The sequence below is a fragment of the Sminthopsis crassicaudata genome, chromosome 5, assembly GCF_048593235.1.
Source record: "Sminthopsis crassicaudata isolate SCR6 chromosome 5, ASM4859323v1, whole genome shotgun sequence".
NCBI lineage: Eukaryota > Metazoa > Chordata > Mammalia > Dasyuromorphia > Dasyuridae > Sminthopsis > Sminthopsis crassicaudata.
In genome coordinates this window covers 297950835-297963102 of record NC_133621.1, presented here as the reverse complement: position 1 = coordinate 297963102, position 12268 = coordinate 297950835, and the positions used below count along the sequence as shown (strand labels likewise).

The window sequence follows — 12268 nt, the reverse complement described above, 5'->3', positions numbered from 1 at the left end:
TAGGATCCTAGGATCTCTCTGTGGCAGTTTCCTTATCTGTAGGATGAGGGGATTGGGCTATCTGGCCAATGAGGTTCCTTCTAGTTCAAAATCAATAATTCTGTGGGTCTTAGTTTGCCTAGTTTCCAAATTCAACTCTAATGTCCCAGTGCTAATTCATTTGTACCCCTCTTTTCAGAGGATGTTAATCTTATAACCAGGTCAGGATCCGCTTCTATGGTCCACCTAGACTAATCTCCTTTTTTTCCCCATTTGTTTAAAGTCTCTTAGAGTAGAGATTGTAGATTTAGGGTTGGAAGCCACTTCAGAAGCAATCTAGTCCATTCCCCTCATTTTAGAAAAACTGGGTCTTAGAGAAGGGAGGTAATTTGCCCCAAATCACAGCGGGACTAAGCATCGGAGAATCCAGATTTCCTGGCTCTGATATTCTCTGGTCTAAGGGAAGCAGAAAGGTGTCTACCTGCATTGGAACTCCAAACCATGTCTCACTGCACCTGGGCGGCTGTGGGGCTGAGGCTGTAGACTCTCAGCTGTTTATTTCATTCAGGCTGGGGAAGGTAGGGGGAGATGCTATGGGAACGGAGCACCTGGAACAAGAGGCTGGCTGGGCATCATCAGGTCCAGTCTGGGGAAGAGAATCATCCGCTGCCTTCCCGCCCCATCCCTGCCCCATCCCAACAAGCGATGGCTTCTCAGGGGGCTGTGTTGTAGAAGTGGAGACTGTCCTGCTGCGTGATGTGGAGCTTCCAGGGGAAGAGCCGCTTCTGAGAGGGCCGGGCCCAAGCCTGCTTCACCATCAGCTCCACGTCCTGGTCAGACAGCAGCCGCACCAGGTCCCCCTGGCTGTCCCGGTAATTCAGAGCAATGTCGCTGCGCTGGAACTCTCGCCTGGTGGGAAAAGCAAGGGCAGGAGGCTTAGGGGGCTCCAGAAAGCCTCCACAAGAGAAACATGGGGACCCATGTTCGGGCACAAGCTTTGCTTTGCTGATCCTTATATCTCTAGAGTAAAAGGAGATCTTCGAGGTTATCTAGTCTAATCCATTCATTTACAGAAAAAGAAACTGAGTTCATGGGGCAAAGGAATTTGCTCAATTCACACAGTACTGATTGATTGATTCTAACTTTATTATTTGGTAGATGGGGAAACTGAGGCCTGCAAGTTTCTTCTGCATACACACAAATAAATAACAAATATATTATGAGATATTGTATTAACAAAATAAACATATGCAAATAAATATATGTTATTATACATTAAATATAATACTAATAAGTGTTGATTGATTTATTATTTGGTAGATGCGGAAACTGAGGCCTGCAGAAGAGATTTGCCCACTATCTGTCATATAAGTGGTCACTAGTGGAATCAGGTCTTCTGACTACCATTTCATAACTTTTGTTGTACTATCCAGATGTTTCCTATGAAACATCTGAGTGATATTTTAAAGAATGTGAATATATAAGATTTCCCCCACTGAATCAGCACCTCCCCAAACCCTCAGTTAAAGAACAAAAAAAGCAGTCAGTTGGCATCTTGCTGCCATCACATGGAATTTGATTTCCCTTCTAGATGGGCCCCAGCTTCTTAATAGGGAAGACTTGCCCATTACTTGGGAATGGATCTTAATTAAAGAACAGGAACTTATTCTGTTCAAAGAAAGCAGAACCCACAGCATTCCACTTCCTTAATCTTTAGGAACCTTAGTTTGAAGGACCGGCCTGGATCGCTGCCCTCGCCCATCCCCTGGACCTCAAGTTACCGAGATGTCTTGAGAGCATTACTTTTGCCCTTTCAGGGGGCTCCTCACCTCATTAGTTCCATCAGGTCTTTATATAATGGAGTGCTCCTGAGGTCTTCTTCTATAGCAATATCCCTAAGAAGGTGACAAAGAAAAATAAGAGATTTGTCAGCAATAGCTTGGGAAGGACAGATGCTCACCCCGCCCCTCCTTTTCTTTTGCTATATTCTATCAAACATGGAAGAGGGGTAGCTTTCGTTCCTTTGACCCAAGTGACACAACAAAGAATAATGGACAGAATTATTCTGTTCTCTGTACACAATATTTCATCTTCCTCCTCCATGACTCTGTACGACTATATCCAATGCCTACTCATTCTCTGATTCTTGGAACCCAAAGTACCACCCAAAGTTGAGTTCTGATGATACACTTCCAGAGCCCATTCATTACTGATTTCCTTGGCTTTCCCCATCAAATAAATGTGTAATTATTTTGTGTGAGAATAACCAAGTGGAAAAGACTATATATCTATGGGAGAGTTTTAGTGTCCTGCATTGACTGCTCTGCAAATATGTCGTATTCCCTGCTGCCATTGCACCCGCTATCAGTGGGGGGCTCTTTAGGAACAGGGACAGTCTCACTTTTTTTTTCCTGAGGCAAATTGGGGTTAAGTGACTTGCCCAGGGTCACACAGCTAGAGTGATAAGTGTCTTGAACTTAGGTCCTCCTGACTTCAGGGCGGATGCTCTATCCACTGTTTCACTTCTTTATTTGTAACTCCAGTACTTGAAACAGAGCAAGAAAATCAATATGCTTACATAATCAATATTTCTTCTTTTTGTCTTGATTCCAAAAAGGGAAACTCAAGCTTGGTGCCAGGGAAAACTTCCTAATGGTTAGGGTTTTTTCACTTCAAACACCACTTTCTACCTCCTCTGCTGATATCTTAGCCCCAAATTACCTTGCCTCCCTTTTGCTTCTAGCTGGGAGTTTTCCCCAGATGCAATGTAAGCTCCTTAAAGATGACTGGTTTGTTGGGGTTTTTTGCCTTGGTATCCTCAGTGCTCTTTCCTACTGGCAAGATCCTTCCTCCCCATGGCTACTCCCAGACCTTCCCTGACTCAGTTACTGAACATGGTAACCTTTCTTCCTTTTATGCTTACTTCCCTTACCTGTGGCTACATCTCCAGGACTCTCTACCTCCCTTCTTGAAGAATTCAGTACCCTGTTTTCTAAGGGCCCAGGTGAGATGAGGGGGAGGAGAAGAGCCCCACTGAGAGCTAGGAGGAGGCCACAGGAAAAGAAGGCCACAGATCCCAGCTTCTGAGTCTCAGTACCTGATGGTGCTCACTGTGTCTTCATAATAGTAGCATCGAAGCCAATTTGTGAGGTCATCCTCCTCTTCTGGGAGGTCCTTGATGATCTTCACGAAGGAGAGCGGGAAGATCCCTGTGGCACCATGGGTCGTGCCCTGGAAAGATGAAGAGAGCATGGAACCTTGAGAGGCAACATGGCAGCCTGGTCAAAGTAACTGAATTGAAGTTTATATTCAGGCACTTAAGGCCAAATTATCTGGCCTCTAAGAGGCTTGGTCCTCTCTTCTGTAAAAAAAGAAGGTTAACATACCCCTACCTCAGTGTTCTGCAAAAAAAAAATCCTTTAAAATGCTATTACAATTATTGGTTTCTTTACCCTTACTCTTATCCCTAAGAGTCAACCCTTTTAATAGTCAGTCATCATGATAAAGTGGAAAGAAGAAAGATTTGGAGTCACTGGGCCCAGTTTCAAATTTTACCCTTGCCATTTAATGCCTGTAATGCCCTTGAGCAAGTCATTTCATTCCTCTGGATCTCATTTTCTTCATATGTAAAATGAGATGGTTGAACTAGATGACCTTGGAGATCTCTTTCATTTCGAGATGTATGAACCTGTGACTTGTTACTCATTTGACTTTGGCCAGATTTGAATTCAGGGCTTCCAAACTCCAGATCCAGCATTCTGTCCACTTTACTTTCTAGCTTCCTCCAGGCAAGTTCAAGGTCAAGAAACCCTGCCTCAGATTTTTTTTTTTAAAGTTAGCATTTATATAGGATCATAAGATTTACAAGGCATTTGTATCATATTTTACTTGAAATATATTAAAGACTCAGAAAAGTTTTACTTAAATTTTTTCATATTTTTTTTATTAAAACAATTATATAAAAACAATTTTAAAATTGTTTTCATAGGGTAGTTCACGTTGTTTCATCCCCCACTGAGTTCTATTAGAAAGCAAACTTCTTAAGAACAAAGATATTCCTTTATCCCTTGTCATTATTTCTCCAGCACCAAGGACAGTGTCTAACAGAGTAGATATAAGTGCTGATTGATTGATTGATTGATTGGGAAAGAGAAGGATGGAGGGAATAAGCATTTTTATAGTATTTACCATTATCAGGCACTGTGCAAAGCATTTTTCAACAAATATTATCTGGTTGATTAATTAAATCTCAAATGTGTGGTGTGTGTGTGTGTGTGTGTGTGTGTGTGTGTGTGTGTGTGTGTGTGTGTGTACCTTACACCAGAGTGTTCCCAAACTCCACATTTTGCTTAAGCAATCTTACATACAAGGTTCTGAGGTAGGCAATTAGAATATAAAGACAAATGGAATAGTTGCTTCTCTCAAGGGATTTACATTTTATTAGCAGGAAAGAACACATTCGTGGCTAAGGTAATATAATATATACTTATAATATATATATAAGTATATAATATATACTTATATATAATATAATATAAACAAAGTTCTCCTTCTGAGATCTCTCATCATAATCTAATCTCTCTAATATAATATATAACATCTAATAATCTAAAGATCCACACAATGATCTTTCAAATCTTTGAAGATCAATCAGCCACACAGCAAATGTTTATATGACTATGACTATATCAACTATGACAAAAGATAGAACAATCTCTGCTCCTAAGGAGTTAAATGTCAGTCAGTCAGTCAATAATCAAGCTCCTCAAGGGTCTCAAGGTATCCTCATGGAATATGGTTCTGAGTTACTTTACCATCTCCACTCATTATTTTCTTTCTTTTACTCAGCTCATTCTCAAGGTCATCTTACCTCCAGCCAGTCCTTGTTGACTCGGCTCAACAGGAAAATCATGTCTTTGGCCTTGAATGTCAGCTCCAGTTTGCTGTTTCCAGTAAAGTCGAACAAGGCCTGAGAAAACATAAAGGTAGCTGGGATTAATATGTGAAGATTTATTTCCAAATTTCTACAATCCTTGGGAAAGTAGAGGAAGGGGAAAAGGCATTTCTGAGGAAAATATACATGTTATGAAATTTAAAAAAAAAACTAATTCTGGGTAATCGTGCTTTAAAAGATGTAGTTATTGGACTTGGATTCAATACTGTATAAGTAAGTAAGAATCCATCCCTTGATCATCTGATTTCAACTGATCTCTAAGATTATTCTGGTTACTTGAAGTCTAGAATTCTGAAGTGGTTGCGGTGATGCTGGTGAACTAGATGGCTTTGCTGTAACAAACAAACATTCTGGTATAGTGGAATGTGAACAGAACATGGAGAAGTGAGTTCAAATCCTGCTTTGACCACCTACTTACTAACTGTGAGCTTATTCTAGGCATTCAATCTCTTTGTGCCTCAGTTTCCTCATTTGTGAAATTAGAAGGTTGGAGTAGGTGATCTCAGCACTAGAGCTAAAATTCTACATGCTATCTGCCCAACCAGAATCATGCGCTATAACTGATATCTGAATGAATAAAAAATCATTTATTAAATACTTGCTTAATAAATTCAGTAGCGCTTTAAGAATGTTATTGTTCAATCAAGTCTTGGCTATTTGTGACCCCGACTAGAGTTTTCTTGGCAAAGATACTAAAGTGGTTTGCTCTTTCCTTCTCCGGCTCATTTTATAGATCAGTAAACTGAGGCAAACAGGGTTATAGGATCACACATGAAGTGTCTGAGGCCAGATTTAAACTCAGGTTTTCCTGCCTCCTGCTGTAGTCACTGTGCCACATAAGCAGATTATCTCATTTGATCTTCTCTACAACAATCCCTGGCAAACAATGGACAATAAGCTCATATCTCTACAGCTGGGAGGCACCTGAGAGGCCATCTGGTCCAACCCCCTCATTAGACAAAGGAAGAAACAGGCTTAGTAAGACCATTGGACTTCAGGGATCATGGAGTCCAACCCCCTCGTTTTCCAGTAAAGCAGTTTGCTGAATTGAGAGAATCAGATAAGTTACTGAAGGCAAAGTGCTTTGCACATCTCAAATGGCCATAGAAATGTCATCTATAATGAATAACAATCCTTTGAGTTAGTTTTCTATCGTACAAATGAGTCAGCTGAGGCTCTGAGAGAATGAGTCACTATTACACTGCGAGTGTCAGAGGCTTGACTCTACAGTCAATTCTTCTTATATAATATGCATCTTTCCAATATATAGTTCCCAAGCCCCTACACTAACAAATCTGCACTTCCACACCTAGAACCTAGCATAGCACCAGAGCACAGATGGCAGCCAATAAAAACTGTCCTTGGAGGGACTGAGTGGCTGAGAAGTCGCTCTCCATGGTGGATGCTTTCTAGGTGAGAGTGTGAAGACCTGAGGGAACACATACCTCAGCACATGGAGCGCCCAGACGGTCAAAACCTGGAGCTTGAGGAGAGATGTTCTTGCTGCGAAGAGAAAAGAGGGGCTCTATTTGAGGGACAAGCTCACAGAGCTCCTTCTCCCCCAAGAAAATGTTTCCTTTGGTCCTATTTGAATGGGAGCTTCCTGAGAATAGAGACTTTCTTTTAGAGTTATTGGGGTTTTTTAGATTCTCTAACCAGGACCCTATGTTTAATAAACGATTATTGTTTGACTAAAAAAGAGCAGGGCTGGACTGACTCTCCTGCATGGAAACTGGAAAGGAAGCAGAAACTGGAGGATCAATAACTGGACTCTCCCTTGTGACTTGAGAACAGGACCAGTACCAGAGGCCAAAACCTCCATCTGTAGGGTCGGTTGGATTCAGAGCTGAAAAGGAAGGATCTTAAATGTGAGCATCACACTTTAGGAGAAATGTTGGCGAGTGGGAAGTCAGCTAGAGAGAGTCCTATGAGAGGCCCCATACAAAAAAATCACTAATTGTAAATCTATTAATGGATATATTGTCTTCAGCTATAGAATGGAAGGAGGATCTTGAAGGCAATCACTGTTTCATTTTTGTCTTATATAGTGAGAGACATAGTGAAGTTTTCACAAATATGTGTTGGCTGACATATATGTGCACACACATAGACTTATGTGTATGCATGATATATACATGTATGTACTTATATATGTACATATAATCCCCTGCTTAGAATGCAAGTTCCTTGAAACAGACACTTTGGTCTTTGTATCCTCAGTGCCTAACATATTGCCTAGCAGGCAGTAGTCACTTATTAAATCTCTGATTGAAAGATTGATTGGAAATCATGTCATATGAGAACTGATTGAACAAATGGGAGATTTTTAATCTGCAGAAGAGAAGTCAGTGGGTGGACATGATGGCCTGCTTTCTTTAATTTTTGAAGAGATGTCATTGTGAAAAGGAATTAGACTTATTTTGTTGAATGCAAGGTGTTCAGTACTAGGTCCAGAGTCAGGAAGACCTGCCATTTACTAAATCTCAGACACTTCTTAGCTGTGTGACTCTGGGCAAGTCATTTGTCTGCCTCATTTTCCTCATCTGTAAAAATGGGGGCCAATAACAACACCTACTTCCCAGGATGATTATGAAAATTAAATGAGATAATCATTGTAAAACACTGCCTGGAACATAGTAGGTGCTTAATAAATGCTCATTCCTTTTTTTTCCCCACAAGGTAGAACAAGGAGTAATGGGTAGTGAGAGGGAAGAGGAAAATTGAAGCTTACAATTTTCAAGCAGATTAATAGAAAAGTAAGATTTAGAACTGAGGGGAACGTTGAAGATTGTCCATTCCAACCCTTCCATTTTACAGATGAGAAAACTGAATTTGAGAGTAATGACTTTCTCAAAGCCACATAGGCAGTAAGTGGCAAGACCAGCCTCTACCTAATGTCCTCACAGTCCAGTTGCAGGACTTTTCACTGCACCACAAATCCCACTAGTTGCCATTGCTGGAGGTTTGGGCTTCTCATCTGCTGGGACATTGACCTAGGACCTCATCTCCCTGCCCTTATTGCAGCAGAAATCCTCTTGTAAAGTCTCCAACATATGGGCACCCTCTCACCTCCTGAAGACCTGTAGTGATCCAGAACTTGCTCCTGTGTAATGCTATAAAAGTCAGTCAGCCTCAGTTTTTCATCTATAAAATGAGGGAATTGGACTAGACCTTTCCCTAGGCCTCTTGTGTTCCAAATCACATGCTTCTATGGTCCCTCAACTCAGGCTATTTAACTTTGGATAGCATAGATTGTTAAGAAGGAGTTATTTAATTTTTTTTTGCCTGTGGTCAAGCCTGAATCTGCCTCTGAAACTATGGCTCTTTAGGGCCAAATAGAAGAAACTTAATATCTCTTCCAAGGGACACCCTTCACATAATCCAGGACTTCATCTCTTGGCTCCTCAAACTTTCTCCTCTCCAGGCTAAATATTCCCTTCTCTCTCCTCTCAGATGGCAGCATTTTCACTTCCTCTCACAATTTTTGTCATGCTTTTCTGCATCTGGGCCTGGTTGTCTTCCTAGGCCTAGGTTACTTCCTAAAATTTGCTCCCCAGAACTGAACATTCTCCTCCAGATGTTTCCTGGCTATAGTGGAGATCAGCAATGTGACCCCGCTCCTTTCCTCTGGTCACTATGCCTCTATTAATTACTCCACGCTAAGGCATTAATTAAAAACTACCACAGACCCCTGAGGGTGTCCAAGACCCTTTCAGGAAGTCCTGATGATCAACACTAGTTTTAAAATACTACAAAGACCAAGTTATTTGTTGAATTAAAATATACTTCTTTTTCTTCCAAGCATGACTTCGACCAAAACAACTTAGATTGAATGCAGAGGCAGATATGAGAACCCTGCTATTTCCTATAGAGTTAGATATTAAATAGATTTTCAAAAAGATATAAAACAATGCCATTCAGCTTATTTCCTTTTTATTTGAAAAGATATAGTTATTTTGGGGCAGCTAGTTGGTGTAGTGGATACAGCACCAGCCCTGAAGTCAGGAGGACCTGAATTCATATTTGGTCTCAGACACTTAACACTTCTTGGCTGTGTGACTCTGGGCAAGTCACTTAACCCCAATTGCCTCAGAAAAAAAAAAAAAAAAGATATAGTTATTTTAAATTTAAAAGGTTATGGTAACATGTAATAGATTTTTTTATTATTTTTATATGAAGCAATAAATGTTTTAAAATTGTATCATTTTTAATTCTAAGAGTAAATAGCAATAGATATTACTCATGTCAACAAAAGCTCTTTGAGGTCCTCAATAATTTTAAAGTATATAAAGGAGTCTTGAGGTAAAAATATTTTAGAAAAATGGCTAGCCTTTAAATCAGAAAAATGCCATCTCAAATCTTCCACACATAGTGGATGTGTGACTCTGGATAAGTCTCTCGGTGCTTTCCATAGAGACTACAATTAGAAATAAATTACTACTTGCATCAGTGAGGGAGCTGGGGGCCATAGCAGATTAAGTCTTCTTGACCAAGAGTTAAGAAGACCTAATTCAAATCCCAACTCAGACACAAATTGTGTGACTCTGGACAAGTCACTTATTCTGTCTTTCTCAGCTTCCTCATCTCTAAAATAGAACGATAATATTAACCTATCTCCTAGAATTGTTGTGAAGATCCAATAAGAAAATATTTGTAAAGTGATTTATACTTTATATATTATATATTTATAAATAATAACTACTACTACTACTATTATTATCAAAGAATTAAATTTCCATACTGTGTACTCCCCATAGCATGAAATAAAACCAAGACCTTTCTCTAAGAGAGAGATGATATAAATGGGGCAGATCTCACTTTGTGCCATCCACAGAATCCATTGTGTCCTTGATCCTCTTGGAGAATGAAGGCAGAACAATAACAGGGGCAAGGGCTTCCCCAGAAGAGTGAGACTATAAGTAGAGTCTTCTGGAGATAGACTAAACCCTGTAGAGTGATTCTAATAATTCTCTTTCACCCTTTCAGAGACCCAGTCCTGATAAGGGACTAGAAGGTGGGGTTTGCCACTTACATTTTCCGTGTCCGAGGCCGGAGTCGCCTTAAAGCCTGCGGGATTTGCTCAGAGTCATAGGAAGACTGGTAGAAAAAGATGCGAACGTCTTCATCCATCAGTACCCAAGGAGGCAGGCTGAGAAGTTTCTGGAAAAGAAAAAGGGGGTTTCATAGGAAGCACAGAGAAATCAACTTGCAGACTAAGAGACCAGTCCCTAAACAATCTTCTTGAAAGGTCTCTGCCCTCCTCATTCCAATCCTTCCCCTCAGTATGGGAGAACAGGGCTGATATGCTGGATGGCTAGAGGGGTCTGCTTTGAAAAGAGGAATAAAATCACACTAGGGACAAAAGGGGTCCATAATTATAGGGGAAAACACATCATTGGGAGTCAACATCTGCAAACTTGAATCTTGGCTTTCCCCCTCCCTGGGCTTTAGTTTTCTTATCTCTAAAAAAAGAAAGGTCAGTCTCCTACAGAGACTTTATTTGGGGGATGGGATTGATCCAGGTGATTAGATCTGTTGGAGATCTCCAGTGAAGAAATCTCCTCTATTGAAGAGGCTTTGGAACTGTTAGGAAATGTGTAGCCTTAGACAAGGAATAGTACAGGAGGATGGGAGGAACAGCTCATTTTGGCTCAGGTGAGTTAAATTTTCAGTGTGGGATTTTATTCCTTCTAAGTCCGCTAACAGTGTTATAAATCAGGGTTTGATTTATTATTTTGTTGATAACCTGGACTTAAGTAAATAATGTACAAAGTGTTATTAATACAATATTAAACTTAAGTTTAAAACTAAAAAATATATTTAGGGGGCAAGAGGGGATCTGATTACTAATATTTACCAGTGCACTGCTACTAGAGTACTATGAGATTAAATGATTTCTCTAAGACATAATATGTGGAAGAGATATTTGCGACTCCAATATACTGTCTCTCCCATACACTGCCGTGTGTGTGTGTGTGTGTGTGTGTGTGTGTACACACGCACATGCATAGGGTCACACAGATTATAAGTAGCTGAGGCTGGATTTGAACTCAGGAAGATGAGTGTTCCTGACTCCAGGCCCAGCACTCTATCCTGCATGGCGCCACCTAGCTGCTCCCAAGTAATCCTACTCTGAATTAAGAAGGGCAGGGTTCAGAGTTAAGGATGCGATGGTCCTGAGAGGCTATCCCTGGCCACAAACACAAATAGATTTTACAAAAGCTGCCCTGCAAAGACAAACAACTCTCAGAGCCTTAAGGACTCTGCTATCCAAGGACCAGACATGATTCCAGAGGCTCCCTGCCTCCTGCCAGAAAAATAATGGACTCAAGGCACAGAATGAAAGGCATCCATTTGGACGAGGCCAAAGTGTGAACATCCATTTTGCTTGATAATGTATATTTATTACAAGGGTTTTGTTTTTCTCAAAAAAGGACAGGAAAAATGTTTGTCAATTGAAAAAAAATTACGATTACATCTAGAGTTATGCCCAGTTCTGAACAGAACCAGAGTCTAAATGGGGCTGACATCAGTGGGATTGGGGGCAGACAAAGGGCCGCTGGAATACTGAAACCTCTAGAAACCAGAGTTCAGCTTTTGACTTAGAGGGAGGGGAGTCTCTCCCCTAACACATCCTGTTTCTCTTCTACGTGAGGTCTTCCACAAGCACTCCTTGCTACATGGCTCATTGGAAAGAGTTCCAGGAAGACTTGCTGATTAGCTGTGTGACCCTGAATAAGTCACTTGATTTCTGCCTACCTTAATTCCTTCAGTTATAAAAAGGAGAGAATAATAGAGAAGGAGCACTGGGCTTACAATCAGGAGGACCCATCTTCATGAGTTCAAATCTGGCTTCAGATACTTACGAGTTGTGTGACCCTGGGCAAGCCACTTCACCCTGTTTGCCTCAGTTTCTTCTTCTGTAAAATGAGCTGGAGAAGGAAATGGCAAACCACTCCAGCATTCTCTCCACTGTATCCCATAGTGATACCCTGAGAAACCGATTGTCCCAAGTGCATACAGACAATACAACTCAAAATGCAAGGAAGCTGCTAATATAAGATTGAAACATTTGGTGCCTTAAGCTCTAAGCTATAATATTTGGATTCATGCATTTTAATTACAAATTAGTATTTCACAGCTTTATGCAGATTTGCTTTGTATTTGCTGTTGTTGCAGTGCCCCCTGCTGGAGTTGCAAAGCTATCACTCTTGAAGCTCATGCTCTCCCTCCCTGGCTCCCTACTATATCCAACCAAAATTCCATAGGCGGAGAAGGTCAGGGCTGGAATCATGGGGTGCCAGCGGGTTAAGGTGCTAAGACAGGGTGGCAAGA

At 40.8% G+C, this 12268-nt stretch overlaps 1 protein-coding gene across 3 annotated transcripts in view; it reads right to left on the bottom strand.

Annotated features, from left to right (window-relative positions):
* Nucleotides 1–500: 500 nt before the first annotated feature.
* The window catches only part of NCF4 (neutrophil cytosolic factor 4), a 155536-nt gene continuing 143768 nt past the window's right edge, over nt 501–12268 (bottom strand). For all 3 annotated transcript variants that reach the window (XM_074271582.1, XM_074271583.1, XM_074271584.1), the window contains 6 exons: nt 9966–10093; nt 6379–6436; nt 4850–4948; nt 3077–3210; nt 1809–1874; nt 501–888 (listed from right to left, as the gene is read on the bottom strand). In XM_074271582.1, the coding sequence (XP_074127683.1) occupies nt 693–888; nt 1809–1874; nt 3077–3210; nt 4850–4948; nt 6379–6436; nt 9966–10093 (681 nt within the window). In that variant the 3' untranslated portion in view covers nt 501–692. The remainder of the gene's footprint in view (nt 889–1808; nt 1875–3076; nt 3211–4849; nt 4949–6378; nt 6437–9965; nt 10094–12268) is intronic.